The sequence below is a fragment of the Astatotilapia calliptera genome, chromosome 4 (genome assembly GCF_900246225.1).
Source record: "Astatotilapia calliptera chromosome 4, fAstCal1.2, whole genome shotgun sequence".
NCBI classification, from domain to species: domain Eukaryota; kingdom Metazoa; phylum Chordata; class Actinopteri; order Cichliformes; family Cichlidae; genus Astatotilapia; species Astatotilapia calliptera.
The window spans coordinates 24,969,261-24,987,641 of record NC_039305.1 but is presented as its reverse complement, the minus strand read 5'-3'; the positions used below and the strand labels follow the sequence as shown (position 1 = coordinate 24,987,641).

The window sequence follows — 18,381 nt, the reverse complement described above, 5'->3', positions numbered from 1 at the left end:
TGTGTGTGTGTTTGTAAAGCATCTTACAAGTATGATGAATCTGAGAATGGCAGGGTGCAGAAGGCAGCTCTGTCCTGAGCTGAGCAGGCTGTGGAGGAGGAATCGACTCCATGGCTGACACACCACATGCTTGGCTGCTCCACACACACACACACACACACACACACACACACACACACACACACACACACACACACACACACACACACACACACACACACACACGCCTTACTTAGATCCACTCAAGACAAACCTGTTGTTGCTGCACAGATATTGTCCGAATAAACAATGGCATGTAACCTTCACATATGCTATTTCAAGTTTAAGTTACAAAGTAAAAAAACAACAACTCAAGACTTGCTGTAAATTCACTTACAGTTGCTTTCCACAGCTGTACATGTCATACTCATAAAACACTGCTGTTTCTCAAATCTCCTTCAAATATATACATTTGCAGTTTTTCATTTCTTTCTCTGTGGACGTGTGCACATTATCCTCACTCACTCCCTCTTTCCCCATCTCTCTGTTTGATACCTGTAGCGGGACTCTTTCTCTGAAGGAAGCCCAGCAGGGAGCTCAGACAGTTGACTGAGGCTCGCAACAGCAACTCGTGCTTCTGAGGAGAAAGAGACACATTGAGGTAAAACATGAGATTTGCAGAAGAAAAAAAAAGAAAAAGAAAAAATATCTCTCAGCTTTAAAATGTCAAATCGCTGCAAGCCAGGGAAAGAGCAGAATGTGAAACGTGTGCCTGTGTGCTCTCGCTCGGCAGAAATGGGCGCGATGGCAGCAACAGATGAATTGGGGGAAGAAACACAGATATCTGCTCTCCAACAGACGGAGATGCAGTCAGCAAAAGAAGGGGGGTAAGAAGGGAACACTAGAGAGAGTGACTGAGTGATGTTTTAATAATGCATGTCTCTCCCGCAGTGTCAGGGCTTACACTGAGCACTATGTAGTGTCCAAAAATACTGAAGTAGGCCACGGAGATATATAGATGACAGTGGAAAGTTGGACTATAATCCATAAGCAGCGAGGAGCAGAAAGCTGAAGAAAGGAGTCAAGAGGATGAGCTGGAGTGAGCGCGAGGGAGCTGAAGTGTGCAGAGGTACGAGAACGCTTAGATGAGAGGAGGGCAAATGAGGACAGGAAGATAAAAGGAGAGGTTAAAATGAGAGCTAAGAACAAGCAAGGAGAAAGGGAGAGCAGCGCAGAGTCGAAAAAAGTATGTGTGGGAGAGGGACTCTGGAGCTGCAGTGAGTCTTGCTGCTGCTGAATCGGAGCATCGAGAGGAAAGACAGCAAAAGGAGAGGAGGAGAGTGGGGAACTCATATCAGCTGCTGAACAGCAGACTACAGACCACTGAACCATAGAACTGAAACTCAGTTCGGCACTACAGCTTCTTACAGAGAGAGGAAATGCTGCTAGTGTGGAACCAGAGGCTGGTATACTGCAGCACAGAAGAAGAAAAAAAAAGTGCGGGCGGGCCTGACACAGAAACCACCCAACAGTTCCACATATACAATACAACAGAATAAAATTACTTTATTGTCCACATTAGTGGAAAAATTGTCTTTGGATCATCAAGTCAATCGATTCAAATCAAGCACACATTCATACATATAAACATGTGAACATTCAATTCCATTCAAAATACATCACATCATCTTATTCAGTATATTAATTGCTTTATGGCACAAATGATCCCTTATATACCTTTTTAATAGCTAGAGGCCTCCTATAACTCTCATCCTACAAGAAAAGCCTATAGAAAATATTCTTCATGATTTCTTTGACAAAGAAATCATCTGCTACTCTTTTGGGTTAGTCATACTTTAGACCGTTTGTTTCACCACCAACATGTAATAACAATGTAGAGACGGACGTGACTGCACTGGATCCGTGTGCAGTGCCGCAGTGCTAACTGTTAAATCAATCGGCATCTCATTTCCCCACACAACTGCGCTTGTGAAAGGCAGGTTCACTGTCATTATGTAAAGATTTTAAAGATTACCTTTGTGTTACTTCTGCTGTGGGATAAAGGGCAAGGGGAAGTGTCAAAGGAGCGATGGGGGGGAGGGGGTTTCATAACATGAGCATTTAAGTTGTCATTCATATATTCTTTATTGTATCCGGCGATAGATCGACACCGTTAACGCATTTGTGAAACCATGTGCGTGCACACTGGTGTTTTTATTCCATTTGCTGCATATGTGCATGCGATTTATAGAAGGCGTGCAGCTTTCTCCAGTTTTTCATTATGTACCTCTTGCTCACAAAGCCACCATTAAAGACACAGTTTTACAATTAAATGTCCTAGACCAGCTAGCTTAGTAACAATTGAGACAGCACACTGGGTACTGCAGCGCTCGAGCTTTCATTATAACACAGGGATTTACTGAACTAGCTTGTTATATTAATTCATACCCTCCATAAGCAAGAACTGGGAAATGCAACGCTGCAGTGAAAGTCTTTCTCTCTCGCACACACACACACACACACACACACACACACACACACACACACACACACACACACACACACACACACACACACACACACACACACACAAAACATAATTACTACTTTTTCAACCATTACTTCAAATTTACCCTAAATGGAAACCTACCCTGAAATGTATGACTTACATCATCAAGAATTATCCAGACTCCAGAAGCGAGGCAGATTTACACCCACACAACATGAGTAATATAGTAATCTTTTACCACTGCAGATTTTACATGTGCTTCATCACACGTCCCCTGCACTATATGGGGCTTTTGTCATTTTCTCTAACTTGTGCCTTCTTGTCTCCTCTGCCTTCTTTCCCGTGACCTGAAAATCAATCTCGGTGTGCCATCATGAAGGATGTCTCAACACCTAAAATGAATCAGCAGGAGAAAGGAATGAGGAGAGAAGAAGCTTTGCTGGAGAAGTTATGATCCAGGATATGACATGTGTATCCTATGTGGAAGTTTGTTTATGCTCGATGCAGGGAGGTGTGACAGGCAGCTGGAACACGGAGGAGGAGGATTCCACAGATAAGTACACCTTCATGCTAAACTACGGGGAAAAAAGTCTGACATCTGCACGTTACTGACACACTGAGCTGGTCTGTGCACGAAGGAAAGATGGAGGAAATGATGTGCAAGGAGGTTTAGTAAGGAAAGGAAACAAGGATGTACAAGGCAAGCAATAAGAAGGGGGCCGGTGTTGGTCTCTTGTTATCACTGATTACAACAGATGATAACAGCCTTTAGAGCGTGCCAGCAGGTAGGGGAGGGTAACGGCCTAAAGGCAATATGCATGAGCCTGATAATAGCCATTCAGCAGGCTGATAACAGGCAAACTGGATATACAGACAGACAGAGGACAGCTTATAACAGGCAGATATTATTCAATCCCTGCAATCAAGCAAGATGGCATACGACATGTTTTCCCAGTTGATTTAAAATGCAGAATATAATCCATGGAGTCAAACCCAGGAGAAAGCCACAACTCCAAACCGCTGAACCACAAGGGAGCGTGATACAGAAGACATAGGTAATATATCTAACTATATAGTGAAAGTTTTAAAGTAGTAGAAAGCTGTTAATTCTGGAAACTGATTGGATGACTTCCATCAAGAAGGCTATGTGATTGGCTTGGTTTGGTCTGTTTGTTTGTCTCTTTGTTAGCAGGTTTGCTCAAAAAGTTGTGACACATTTGCAGGCAAATTTTACCACACCACCTCTAGGCTAAAGGGATTAAAATGATTTACACTCTGGATCCAGATCCAGGAATTTTGGGAGGAATTCTTTAACAATGGCAAAATTAAACGTTTGGCCAAAAACCTGTGAATCACTGTCGTAATGTTCTCAAGAAAATGTTACAAACTGAACCGGATCCAGATAGCTTTTTGTACCCATACACTCAAATCACCATATCAATACAAACCTACTCATATTCAAACATGCTAATACCTGCAGAAGGAGTCCACTGAGAGCAATTGAGAGGCACTGCGCCCCTCTGGAGCCAAGTGGGTACAAAGCACCGTCTTCAACCCCAAGAGGTCTGAGCCCAACCAAGCCAGGACCAGAAGTCAGACACACAACTTCCGATGCCAGGTCAGTATCAAGCAGAGCCTGCAGCAGCCTCAGGTAGCTGACTGGGAAGAGGGAGATAGAGGAAAATTGTAAATGTCTGAAAAAGCAGAGCAAATAAAGAGAATGATGGAATGTCTAAGCAAAGGAGGGTGAAAGAAAGAGAGAAGGAAAATAAATGTGGAAGGCAAGGCCACAGAAGAAAGAGGTCCACAGCACAACAGAAAGCAGCGAGTGTGTGAGTAAAAACTGAAAAAGATGGTAACAATCATGGAGCAGAGGGTGCAAGAGTACAGCTGAAAGGAACTGAGAGCAATTTTTTTATAAGAGACGTGAGAGAAAGAGAGGGCAAGAAGTTAAAGATGTCAGTGCCAAGTACATAGAGAGAGAGTGCAAGGCAGAACGAAGTGAAGGAAACTGAAGGAAGTTCAGCGAGACCCAAGTAGTGATGGAGAAAAAGCGAACAACAGGGGTAAAAAGACTCCTAAAACACAGTGGAATCCAAACTTAGTGCTGCCAGCCATCTGAATCCCACTTAATGCCATGTACACTGAGATTAGAGGCCTGTGAGGGAGAGAGGACTCAATTAGTGGTAGAAGAAAAGAGGGAGGAGAGACAGGCCAAAGAGATAGAGAGAAACGGGAAGAGTTGGAAATATACGGGCAGGCTGGGAAGAAGCATAGGGGAGATAAAAATTGAGAGAAAGACAGAGAAAGGACGCTGAGTGACTAGAAAGAGAGAGAGAGAGGCAGGCAGAGGGAGGGAGCCAATACATCACAGCAACTCTGACAGGCCACTTATCCAGCTGACAGACAGAGATGCAGGAGCAGCAGGGATGATCTGTCTCCCAGTGCAGCAGTGGGATTGGGGCCACTTAATATAATGAAAGTGTGTGAAATGCATGGTTTGGTTAGCTCCACTGAGGATAACACATTGACTTTACGTATGTACATGTAAACCAAGCAAAGGTGGACCCCATTAGTACCCTCTGGTTTGCACAGTATATGGACAGATGTTACATTAATCAGGGATGCCTAATGCTACTCATATGAACACAGGTATCTTGGTCTTATGGACCTCCCGATGTTTTCATAATTGCGTTGGACAGGGAAACCGAGTAGCACAAAATTCTGGAACAGATGACTCAAGACACAAATCTGGAAGAATAAAAGCAAATTGAGGAAAATAGAAAAACACCAGCCAACCACAAATGCAGAATTTTCAGCCAAGTTTCTTTTGTATTCTTGGGTCACACACTGTTGCTATAATTTCAGCACTAATGAACTGTTTTGCCGCCGGCTGTCTGCATGGGATGAAGACTTATAAAAACAATCAGTAAAATTTGGTGTCTCTTACTCAGCAGGAGACTGTCTGTGTTTCTCTTCTGAGTAAGGAGTCGCTGCACAGCTGTGTCCAGACTCCAAGTGATGCTCTTACGGACCTTAAATAATAGAAAATGAGAGAGAGAGAGGGTAGAAAATAAGAGAGAGAGGGGAGGAATCAGGAATATAACAAGATTAGGACTGAAATCTTTGTGAGTTAAAATGCATTATTATCCCTGCAGTGCCGGCTGAAAGCAAAGAAGAAAGCGTGTTATTTTGTACCACGGCCTCACTGAGATATGCATCAAGCAAATCCAATTTCTGTTTTGCATTCTGCCCCTATATCTCAATCTATACCCTACTTTACATTATGCTGTGTCTTGCCCTTGACTGTATGAAGTTGTATCGTGAAGTTGTGATAAGAGCAGAGCTGAGCTGTTGTGTGTACCTGAGTGGAGTGAACACGCTGCAAGGTAATGAGGGAGGACAGGAGTAGATGGCAGCAGCACAGCAGGGCCAAAGGAGGACAGGCTGATGGAGAGAGGGATGTGGCAGAGGAAGAGGAGGAGGAGGAAGAGGAGAAGACTGTCTGCAGCTGGTCCATCAGCCCGCTGTTAGAGAGCAGCATGGAGACAGCTGGGAAAGAAAAGGAACAGTGTCATCACACTTTAATGGGATGTGTGCTTCTGTTTCACTGCGCTGTGCGTGGGTTTTGATAGCAGCTGGTCCTTATGACTGCAGAGTGACGTGCTGCAGCAACAGACCCACAACAATGCAAACACCTGTGAGGTCTTTGTAACATTACTAAGTGAAAAATAGGTTAAACTATACTGTTCTCTATTCATAAACACTGATATTGCTGTTTTACCATATACATGTGGGCAGGCTGAATAATTTAAACAATGTGATAATAGAACGATATGACACAAGGGCAACAAGATGCAAACAAAGCATCACCTCCAAGTGCTAAAAAAATCCCCCCAAATGAAACAATCTTAAAGTAATCATATGTTCTTTTCGCTTTGAAACAGAGTAATGTGTTCCTTCTCCTTTGCACCATCACTGAAATAGTGTCTAGCCTGAGGCTGAAACAGGTAGCTGTAAACTGATCACTAGTGATAATGAAGGCTGAATACATAGAGAGGCTGCAGGAGAAGCTGCAAAGTAGAGCGCCACAATTAATCGAACTTTAATCCCAATTTTGTCTTCCCATAATTAAATGAGCATGATCGAGCGATACTGAAAAAGCGCACTTCGCCAATAGAATGCAAAGCAAAATTAAGCGCTCCCTAAATCACGTGCCTGCATGTGCCAGTTTCCTGGAATAACACTACACCAAAAGATACACATGAATATGCAACAAAACTCAAATGTCTGGCAGAGCAGAGAGTGAAGGGCTTGTCTCTAGAATCTCTAGATCAGGTGTGGGGGAACTCCAGGCCTCAAGGGCCGGTGTCCTGCAGGTTTTAGATGTGTACTTGATCCAACACAACTGATTTAAATGGCTAAATTACCTCCTCAACATGTCTTGAAGTTCTTTAGAACTAATCATGTGATTCAGGTGTTGACCCAGGGGGATGTCTAAAACCTGCAGGACAGAACTTATTCAACTGAACTGTCCGAAAAAATACTACAGACTCAAATCGTTTGATTTTTATTTGTAAAACACCAAATCACAACAACAGTGACCTTAAAGCACTTTATATTGTAAGGTAAGAACTCTAGAATAAGAAAGAGAAAACCCAGCAATCAGAAACCCCTTATGAGCAAGCACTTGGCGATAGTGGGAAGGAAAATCTCCCTTTTAACAGGAAGAAACCTCCAACAGAACCAGATAAAGGGAAGGGCAGTCATCTACTGCAAAAAAACTGCAGTATATTGAGGCATGAAACCCAAGAAAGCTACATCGTGGTTGCAAACGTAAGTCATCCAACATGAATTCAGGCATCCATAAAAGTGCAGCTGCGCATGCATCCAGCTCACAAAGACGCACTGAAATCACAAATGCAATCGCACTCCACGTGCAGTAAAGACAGTGAATTACGAACACTTCAGGAAAATGGTCAACACACCGGACAAAAGATATGTCACCCCCTCGCACAATTATTCCAAAGTGGCAACACCTGTGCTGTATGCAAACCTTGGAGGGAAAATAAAGCCGTCGAGTACTTTGCTAGGGGTTTTATTGACAACCTTTTTATTTTGCTTCTAGAGATGCACTTAGACCAGGTGAACAAACACCTTATTTGTCTGCAAAGATGAATTTACGGATTAATTAACAGGAACAGAACACAAAATAAAGGTGCCCTCTTGCTCTGCAGGGCATTTTCTTTTTAAATCTATTTTACTTTTTTCAAAGAGGTGCACTGTATTTAGGTGAATGAGGACAAATTTTATTTTGATGCAAAGATCTGTACATATATGGAAACGTAATATCAGCGTTCTGTTTACGTGAAAGTGCAATAAAAACACATTTATCACTAAAATCAATGAATAATCGGACAAATAATGTGGATCTCCGTACTGATGAAAATAATTGTTGTCCATAATCACGGAGCCTTACTGCAAATTAATACCACTGACATTATTAGCTTTGCTTCCCAATGGTAACCCTTCTGTCTGACCTCCAAGTTAACCAGAGAAGTTGGTGTACTGGTTAGCACTGTTGACTCACAGAAGGCATATTTCTGGGTCAAACCACAGTTGGAGTCTTTCTGTGTTCCTCCGTGGGTTCTCTCCAGCCACTCCGGTTTCCTCCCACAGTCCACACATACAGTATGCATGCTAAGTTAATTTGCGATCCTAAATTGGCCATAGATGTGAGGTGGATAAAGTGCTTTAATTGTAAAAAATAGAGCAATGTTTGAGTAAAATGAGACTTATAGAATAAACACTTTGAGCACTCAGCATGACTAGAAAAGAATACCCTGTAACTGATCAAATAAATGTCTGTGATAAGCGCAGTGTAACAGGTCTGAAGGCATACTTTTGTCTGTTGTGAAAAATATTCAAGTATTAATTTCTCAAGCTCTTTAGTACCTGATACTTTTGTGTTCTGGCTCATTGACTGATTGAGCGACTTTGGTTTTAAAGAGAGATTTCTAAAAATAAAAGCTTTAGTGAAACTCTCTTGGAAAAACCCCCTTATGTTATCATACATCTTCCAGCTGCACCTAATTACTGATTTTGTTCGTCTATATATGGATTTATGTGAGATTTCTTACCTTAGAAACCTACATGTTGCCATGGCGGTAAGTGCTATTTGTGTTTGGACCTGTGTGTTACAGGTATTTAGCTGTAGCAAGGCGACGACACGAGTCTGCCAGTCATTGCTTTTGTGCAAATGTGCGACAAGCTCACAGACTTGACACCGTAACAAAAGACAAGAGCCAAAGACAATGTCCACGACCGAGCCAAAGCCTGTGTACCATTTGTAGTGCAGGTGTGAGCTTTTACGGTTATTATTTGCTTTGTGCCTCAGTACAACGTGCATCAAGGTCAGCCTCTCGCTTCTCTCAAACAGGAGAGTGGGGAGCGAAATGAAAAGACAGCAAGAGTCGAGAGAAACCTTCTGAGACAGAGGGTGAAGAGGCTGCGTGTGTGAAAGGTGTGACGTTAAGAGAAGGAGTGAATAAAAGGCACAGAGACCATGCAGAGTGTAACTAAAAGTGGCAGTAAGAACGTGTCTAACCTCTGTCAGTGCAGTGTGCAGGGGACAGGCTCAGGCAGCAGTACAGGTAGCTGATGGCAGGCAGCAGGCTCTCTGTTTTTATAGGCTTCAACCTCCCTGCTATGTTACTCACTGACTCACACACACACACACACACACACACACACACACACACACACACATAAACACACGGGCATTATTTCTGGGAAATATACCTTTACTGCACAGCTGACCCTAAATGTAATGTAAAATATAGTCGAGTATCCAACAATTTTCTCACTCTTTCATCTATGATTTTATCTGCGGTGCTCTCAAGGATTTTATACAGGGGCATTCAAATGTGATGTAGCAGATCAAATGTAACATTGTGGGCTTTGTCATTTATTGCATGTCGTGGTGCGTCAATAACAGTGAAAATGCCTGATCAAAACATTCATGATGCCAAAAACATTGCAATATATAGGGGTTTAGTATAGCAATATATCATTATTAAAGAACAACAAGACAAGATCCAAGAGTAACAGTTATCTTAAAGATCATGATAGGATATTTTTTAAATAAAAAAAGAAAGTGTGCTTGCAATACTCTAAAGAAACCATAGGGTTACTAGCACCCTTATTTGAGAAACGCTGCAAAAGACAGTGGGCTGAAATATACAACTTACAACTGAGGATGAGGCTCCAAATATGCAGTAAAAAGAAAAATGTGGTAAGCCACAGAGGGATGAGTGTTGCTGACATAAAGACGAAAAGCAAAGCAAATTAGACCCTTGTAACAGGCATGGAGTTATGAGTTACCGTCTAGTAAAGTTCAGTGCAGCATTTTGATCTGCAGATCAGCAGAAAACGCTCCTCTGAGTATGTTTGTGAGGATGGTATTAAATCAAAGGTGAGTGAGGAGTAATTGAAATACAGATGAATGCAGAAGAGGAAACAAACACGACAACATTGTCTCTCTCGCTAGATAATTGTGTTGCTGTGTAGTAAGATGGCATGCCGGCGACGCTGTAAGAAAGGGAGATGCAGTCTGTGGATGACTGAGAGAGCGAGCTGACTTGTTTGCCTGCTGTCGGAGCTTTTCTTGGTATCACTGTAAGCGAAACTGTTTGCTGTAGCGATCATGTTGCTAAATCTGCCTCTTAACATAGGGGGCTTGAGCGGTTATTCGGATATTTTAGATAAATGCAGAGAGAGAGAGCTGTGCTCAGCGTGACATGTCAGCAGCACCTTGGGGCCTCACCATGGTATAGCAGTTTGAAGTGCACTCCTTCCATATTACTGTAATGGGGAGATGAAGGTGGATCATTGGCCTGCGTCACACAAAGCAGCTTCAGCACCAGAGGGAGTGAGTTCACTGCTCCATAAAAACAGACACAAACAAAAACAAACCAGAAAAAAGAAAAGGTAAGACAGAGGATGGAGTGTGACAGAGCGAGAGATGAGAATGACAATGAATTAGCATTTTCTCTCAAGTCATTACTTTAGTCTGGAACCTGTTGTACACATCATTTGTCAACAAAGCCAACACAGAGGATGTGGTCCAAACATGCACTCTATAGGATGAAGGATTTCTTGCATTCACTTGTGGTTTTTATGAAGTTTGGTTTCCCTAAGAGGGATTTCGTGAAGAGAAAGGAACCGGGAGGAAATGACCACATCTTACTCAGAATGATTAAAAATGACCACACACACACTTTAGAAACCAATATTAGGTGTCTAGATATAGCTAGGATAAATGGTGGCGTAAGAGGGTGGAGAAAAAGGACCAGAGGGGACAGGAGACAAAGGGCAAGGGGACTTTAACTGGAAAGAAACTTCAGGCTGAACAGTCATCTACATTCCCCTTTCACTGCTGTATTGCATAACATTAAAATATCTCCCCTTTGGGATGCCGCCGCACTGAAGCTAATATAAAGTATATATTAATGCAAATTACAGTGGGCTGAATTGGAACATGTGGAGGGATAACAGGCTGTAATTCCCTCAGGGCCCGGGATGAGCAGAAAGCAGGCAGAGGCTAACCACAGCAACAGTTTCTGAATCCCCAGCTGGCACGCTGCTGTTGTGCCCTTCAGCTGTGCTCATTAACCTGGGCAAGTACACAGACGTAATAACACCATACGGCAGACACCTATAACAAAAAAATACATTATTTGCACATTTGCATTCTTTTGTTCTTTTTTTCATTGTTACAAACCTTCAATTTCAGCATTTATGTCATGGTTTTATGGTTCTAATAAAGATACAGCAGCCTTCTGAAAACAAGTGAGGCCCGGATGCTAGTTTAGGCAGTCCACTCAAGCTAATTTATACCCGTGTGACATGCTACACTCTCCTCAAATTCTGTTTAAGATGTAAATGTCTCATCTCTCCCTCCAACATCTCAGTGTCTGCACTGCTGCCTGCAGTTTGACCCCTCCACCACCCCTGCATCCACCTGCAGGTTCCAGCAGGAGATTTTTTTTTAACTATTTACTGTGTTTCACCAGGAAGATAACAGAGATCAAATCTCTTTCACCAGAGATCTAGCCAAGGCAGCAGTCATACAAGCTCATAACATATCAAAATATGCAACACACGCTCTATGCTTTCGATGAGCTCCCAGCGCAGAGCCCAACATGCAGCTATATTAAAAATTCAAATGTGAACTGATCGAGTGAAATGGTAATAACGACCAATTCTACATATATAACTGTTTAATGTAAATTAAGTCAACAGAGAAGAGCCAAAAACAAGTTTTTCCTAAATTTCCTTTGTTGGCTCCACAAGCAAATCCAAAAGCTAACGAATGGCTGTACACATCCATCATAAAATGCACAAATTCAGAGATGAAATAAACATGTTTACAGCCTGGTAAACAAAATGTTGTAGCTGGTATAGCTAATGAATGTTCAGACATTGCCAGCTTTAGCCAGTCACTGTCTACTGTCCTTTAACTCCACAAACTGTAGTCAGTGAAGTGGACCTCTCCACCGTGTTTTTGGTTCGCTTTGGAGTATTTTTAATACAATAATCTGACAAATAATTTGAACTGAAGCCAGTTACAGTTCATCCAAGAGGTTTATATGGCAGTTTTGGTGAGTGATTTGTAGTTTTAAATAATCTGGTATCTGTGGCTATGCTAGCATTATCTGATTAGCATTCCAGAGAGTTAAGGTGGCTCCCACCATAAGACTTCAACCTGAAGAGTGCACAAACTGATGGGTGGCATCATGATGGCTACGTCCATCTACTAAATACAGTCTATGAGCAAAACAAGTGAAGTGAAATTGTCTGACCTAATCTGACTGTGTCCAGTTACACCCCAGTTTATGGTATCTCACCTTCCACTGCCTGGTCGAGGAATTCATTTTACGAGGTTTTTTCCTTCCAGCATTAATCAGAGGCGACGGAGACTTTTTCTTGCCATTTTAATCCAATTCAAAACCAACCATATTTTAGGAGGCTTTGTTATTCCAGTTCACTTAAAATGAGATTTATATGGCAGGTTGGTTATAAGAAATAGCACTGCACTTAAACTGAGCACTGTGTCCAGCTGCTGTTAAGTCATATTTTAGGATATACCAAGCCTCATTCGACTGCCACAAATTTTTCTTTAATTTAAATAAATTCAAGTCAATATAATCTTTGTGCCCATGTTTGCTCTGCAATAAATGTTCTTATCTGAACAGCTGTGCTTTTCTGCAAATGTACTAATTTGAAAAAGAAGAAAAAACACAATTATCATTAAACAGCTCTTCTGCTATCTCTGAATGTCACTATAACAATCGTTTAAAGCAGAAAGAAAATGCTGCCAGAGAAAATGGACTCGCAAACGTAAATCAGCGCAGGTATCCTTTCAAAAGTTGCTTTCCATATTTGAGAATAATTAGCCTAAGTGCTTTCCATTATATCGCACAAGACATTGTGCCAAACGCTCCAATTAATCCGTGTACATTACTTAATAGATGTTTTATTATGGTATATGCCAACTGTTATTTTTAACCCCCAGTAAAACATCTTGGCACGCTCACGTCACGGTTATGGAGCAAAAGATGAATTGATTGTGAAAGTTGTTTTTCTTTAAACAAAATACAAATGCATTTTTAATATATTACTATTCTACTAGGTTCCATTAGTTTTTGATTATTTATGCCAGAAGAACTAACAACATCTGCAAACACAAAGACGCATAAACTTGCTAAATTTCCCTAATTTAATTCAATTAAATTTGGTATCCTAGATACAGAAAAGCTCACCAATCAACAGCATGTAATCCTTCTTCGTTTGAGCTGTGGTGAAAAGCCTGAGTAATAAACTGTGTTAATAACTGTGGAGAGACAATAAATCAAAAATAGCTCTTTTTAAATGAAAATCTTTTTTCTTTTCAAGTCAAAATGATGAGAAGGGCATCTCAAACCAAACAGCTCAGGTGTGGCTGCTGCTGCTTCACTTGGATAAATCTTCCAGTGTCTGCTGTGTGGGGAGAAAAAAAACCCGACATGCGTTTGATCTATTATGTCTCACTGTGTGGGAGCCCACTACCTCACCCTGCAGGTGGATGTGTTCCTGTGTACTGTGTGGATGAGCTTGTGCTGAGTGGGTTTGAAACAGCTGAAACTTTTATTTGCTACAAAATGTTTTCATTTGGATGACTAAGAAAGACGAACAAAACAGTGTCCCACATGGTGAAACTCAAACTCTGGGGGCCGAGCTGCAACGTTTACCTCTATACATCGACTGTAATTAACCGTATCCGTGACTTAATGAGACATAAGTGAGCATGAAGCCAAATCAGCTGGCATTAATGTCGATGCGCAACGCTGAGTGGTGAATTCATTCATTCAGAATGGTGAATCACTTTATGTGTGAGAAAATTAATCTATTAGTATAGTGCTGTGTTTTGTAACCACAGAGTCATAATTATTAACACAGTTATTAAGGCATTAGTGCTCATCCCTAAATTCGGGATCAAGGTTTAAAAAACAGAGCTGAGGACACATTTTCGGTGGAAGTACACACAGAGTCTGAAAGTTGTCTGAGAGGTCACGTTGTAAAGTGAAAATTAATTTATCAATATACTTTGAGTTAAAAAAAAAGACAGTAATGTGCAAAAGTCTTGATCCACCCCTCATTTCTAAATAAGTACATATATTAGAAATTATACTTATCTATCACAAATCTATCACATGGTACTTAAAAACCTCTACTTTCTTTATATTTTGCCATTTTTGGAAAAAAGGAAATAGACAGGAATTTATTGAAACGTGCAAACATACATGGAAATACAGAATATAATAAAGTCTATATTTGGCATGAGCACCTTTATTCTTTGACACAGTCTGGACTCTCTTAGGCAGCTTTCTTGTCATTTCTTTAAGCAGTCTTCAGGAATAGTTGCTTCTTTGGATGTTGGCTGCCTTTTGTTCTGCTCTCTGCTTCAATAATGTTGCGGTCTGGGCTCTGGGAAGGAAAATCCATAACTGATAGTGTTCCACTGTGTGGTTTTTATCCTATCCAGGTATGCTTTTACTGCATTGGCAGTACGTTTGGGATCATTTATTATCGCTGAAAAACGAAGCCGTTGCCAATCAGATGCTTTCCAGATGGTACTGCACTATTCTGCATTCATAATTCTATAAATCTTGACCAGATCACCAGCAACACTGTATGAAATGCAGCCCCAAATCACGTCCGAGCCTCCACCCTGTTTTACAGATGGCTGTAGACACTCACCATTGCACCTCTCTTGTAACTGCTGTACAGACGGATGATGATTTGTACCATAAATTTTACTTTGGATTCATCACTACATCAGACCAGTCGCCACTGATTTTCAGTCCAGTTCTTGTGTACATGGGCATATCTCAGCTTCTGTGCCTGTTTACCTTCACTATGAATAGCTTCTTGATGGCCACCAGGCTCAGGATTTTTTAGCTGTTCGTCAGACAAGATTAAACACTAGCGAGGACAGAGCCTTTCAGTCTGTGGCACCAAGGCTTTAGAACAGTCTCCCACTAAACTACATTTAGCCGATTCTGTGGACTCTTTTCAGAACCTTTTCTATTCAACAAGGCTGTTTAGATTCTTATTGCTATAACAGATTTTCTTAAAATTACCTATTTCTTAAAATTTACCTTTATTTTATTTTGTGCCTTAACTTCATTTTATATTAGCTCTGTTAGATGAATCATCTGAAGGATCAGATAAATCTCTCAGGTGCTCTGCCAGGACTTTTCCTCTTTCTAAAGGACATGCGTTTCAGATACTGCTTACCAACTGCAGATAGTTTTTTAGGTCTGCCACTTCTTCCTTTCCTCCATTTTCCTCATTTTTCTCAAGGACACACTGCACACTATGCTGAGATATTGTTAGGGTCTGGGCAGGCTGTTTTCCCCTCTGTTTTCTCCTTCTGTCTCTCTTTGTTCTCTCAGACAGAGAGGTGGGCTTTACCTGTGTCTCCACCCACAGGCGAAGCCGCCACTCACGCACTTGCGCCCATTGCCTCATTACGGTACGTAAGGACCGGCTGAGGCAGTTGTTCTCTCAAAATTGGATCTTCCAGTTTAGTTTTTGCTGTTGTGTTTTCTGCTCAGTAATTTTCTGAGTTCGTTGTTCGTTTCCTGGTGAAGCTACTTGTGCTCTCTTGAGGAGTCTAAAGATCACAGCTGGCCATTTTCCTCTTCCACTCTAAGAGTCAGTCAGCCCCTACCTGCCCACTCTCCATTAAGCTTTCTTCGCCTACCCTGGATTTCAGTCTGCCCACCTGCTACTCCTCCACGACTCAAACACAGAATCTAACAAGTGAGATCTCAGAGTTGAATAATCCTTGCACATCTCTATTGCTGCTACCTTCACTAACTACCAGTCTCCCTCTCTGCAGACCCTCTCTGGGCTCATCTGACAGAAACACTAGCTGCCTAATTGCTCATCTGCCTGTTGTTAACTTAATTCAGTCTCTAAATAAACCTTATAAGCCTTTTATTGTTGGTCTACATCTGCTCCCAGTGTCTAGTAATTGCAATACCATACCAGATACACTAAGTTTTTAGCTAGCAGCTCTTTGGTAATCAACTTGGTGGCAGAAAAACACTATTTTACGCTAACTGTGTTAGCTTTGGCATTTTTCATAGTCAACTAAAGAAATGCAAACACTGTGGCTTTATAGCAGGCTTCTAATAATGAAGTGCCAAAAGATGCAACTGAGAAGTGGCTCTTTGCTAGGTTGTCTGTTATGTATAGACAGACCACTGGTTCATCCCTTGAGTTACAGTAGGTACTTTTTTCTGCTTGAATGATGAATGACAAACAAACAAGCATCCCTGAAAATGTTCAGGTAGTCTGACTCGTCGGCAGCAAGAAAGCAAGAAAGACAGCAAGAAATGAGGAGTGGTTTGAGACTTTTGCACAGCACACTACACGCTGACTGTTTGTGTACATACACCTTTAAATATGTATTAATAAAATAATGAATGTCTCTGCACACAGATACAATCAGCTGTTCCAACAGACAGGACACCGTTCACAGCAGAGCCTACTTAAAAGCTGTTGTGCTATAAAAACAATTGGAGTCACACATATTATGCTAAATGCTTTCCCTGATTGAGGCACATTAACTTTAAATGAAAGACTCCATTACTGCTTCATCGCTGCACGGCGAGTGCGCGAAGCTGCCGCCAGAGGTTTTATGCTGTGCGGTTTATCTCTGTATTTCCCAGAGAGAGCTCGCAGAAGTTTGAATTAAAACTGCTCTCTCAATTTTTTTAATCAGCTCTCCATGAAGCTGATAAAAATGTTACCTGGTACATTTTGGGGGAAAAAAGAAAAAGAAAAAAATTAAAGTGAATTTTGTTTCATCTTTTCTATTCTGGTGCATCTATTCTCATTAATTTAAATACAATAGAGCCACAGTTACGCTGATTCCTGTACAGATTATTTTGCTTTGAAGATGCTAGAGGTGTTACAATATAAGCTCTGTGTTTCTTACCCTGTGCAGCGTATTCCTGTTCAAACCCATGGTCTGTGTTCACCACACTGACCCGCTGTAGGGCCTGGAGCAAGGCTGGTCTTAGCTTTGTACACAGGTTTATGTTGTAGCCTCTTTGACCTCCCAGAAGAACTTCTAGTACACCCAACACTCGCTCAGCTAGAGGAGCCTCTCTGGTGCAAACCATGTCCTGTGGTCAATTAAAAAAGTCACAACAAAGAAGGCACATCCATTTAGAATATCTCTTGGTAACAGTATTATCCCAAAGCAGTAAAGCGAATCAGTTGAATGAAGACAATTGTAGCCTAAAGAGGAATTACATATGGCACCATGGCTCTTTCTGGGACCTCCCCACCCTTTCATGTGCATACATGAGAGCAGCAGCGAGACCCCGATACAGAACAGAGCAGACATCGGTGACTACAAATATGAAACTGATTAAGTCAGGCACAGCATGAAAAGGAGGATCTGTGGTGGAGGTGACTGGTACAGTGGCTTGTGTGGGCAGCAACTGTGGGCAGGTTAAAGAAGTTTAACCAGCATGTCCTATATGAGATCTGCAAGCTGGATATTTAGGAGGGTATGACGTGGGGCTGGCACGGAGAATTTACTCCATGCTCGATTCAAATTTTTATTCCAAACAGCTCCCTTTACAATGCAGCATTCAGCTGCATAAAAATGTGTTCATTTGAATATAGCAAAGTCATTAACTCTGAACTCTTATTCAAGGTCTCTGGCTCTCACCAGGAGGGTCAGTATGACAGCTGGGTACTTCTCCATCACAGACAGCAGCTCCATGGTTTCTGTGTCTGTCTTCTGATCCGACCTCTCATCAGCATGGCTTTCTTTCTCCTCCTGTGTGTCTGCCTGTAAGACCAGATGAAACCCAGCCACCTTTTCATCAACTCTGACTTACCAGAGTTGAAGGGAATTCAGGAAAACACACCCCAATGTGTCTCTAAGACTTGCTCTGTCAGAGTGAAACTAATTAGTGAAAGTTGCCAGAGTGAAACAAGCAAATTGAGTTCAGTAAAATCACTGAATTATTCAGAAATACTTGCTGGGATACAGTTTAAGCAGATGTCTCATTACCGGGGTAGGCCCTGTGTTTGTGTCCTGTTCCTTGGTCAACCACAGCTCCAAGACCAGGGCGGCAAATTTCTCTGCCAGCTCTGGGTATCGACACATGAAGTGGATCAGCGCAGGATGGTGAAAGTAGAGTGAAGAGAAGCTTTGGCAGGAGGAGAGTGCCTTGCTGATGCAATTCAAAGAAGCCTTGAATAACATGGTGAAGAAAGATTGATGAAGTCAAAGTACTCTCTTTGAGTTGAGTGTACACATC

At 41.7% G+C, this 18,381-nt stretch overlaps 1 protein-coding gene across 4 annotated transcripts in view; it reads right to left on the bottom strand.

Annotated features, from left to right (window-relative positions):
* The window catches only part of mei1 (meiotic double-stranded break formation protein 1), a 75,110-nt gene that overhangs the window by 9,718 nt on the left and 47,011 nt on the right, over positions 1–18,381 (bottom strand). For 2 of the 4 annotated variants that reach the window (XM_026165681.1, XM_026165682.1), the window contains exons 21-30: positions 18,132–18,314; positions 17,784–17,906; positions 17,040–17,229; positions 10,314–10,427; positions 9,096–9,206; positions 5,853–6,040; positions 5,439–5,523; positions 3,963–4,147; positions 535–616; positions 28–134 (exon numbers count right to left, since the gene is read on the bottom strand). In XM_026165681.1, coding sequence (XP_026021466.1) covers positions 28–134; positions 535–616; positions 3,963–4,147; positions 5,439–5,523; positions 5,853–6,040; positions 9,096–9,206; positions 10,314–10,427; positions 17,040–17,229; positions 17,784–17,906; positions 18,132–18,314 — 1,368 coding nt within the window. The remainder of the gene's footprint in view (positions 1–27; positions 135–534; positions 617–3,962; positions 4,148–5,438; positions 5,524–5,852; positions 6,041–9,095; positions 9,207–10,313; positions 10,428–17,039; positions 17,230–17,783; positions 17,907–18,131; positions 18,315–18,381) is intronic. The other 2 variants (XM_026165683.1, XM_026165684.1) reach the window with 2 other exon arrangements.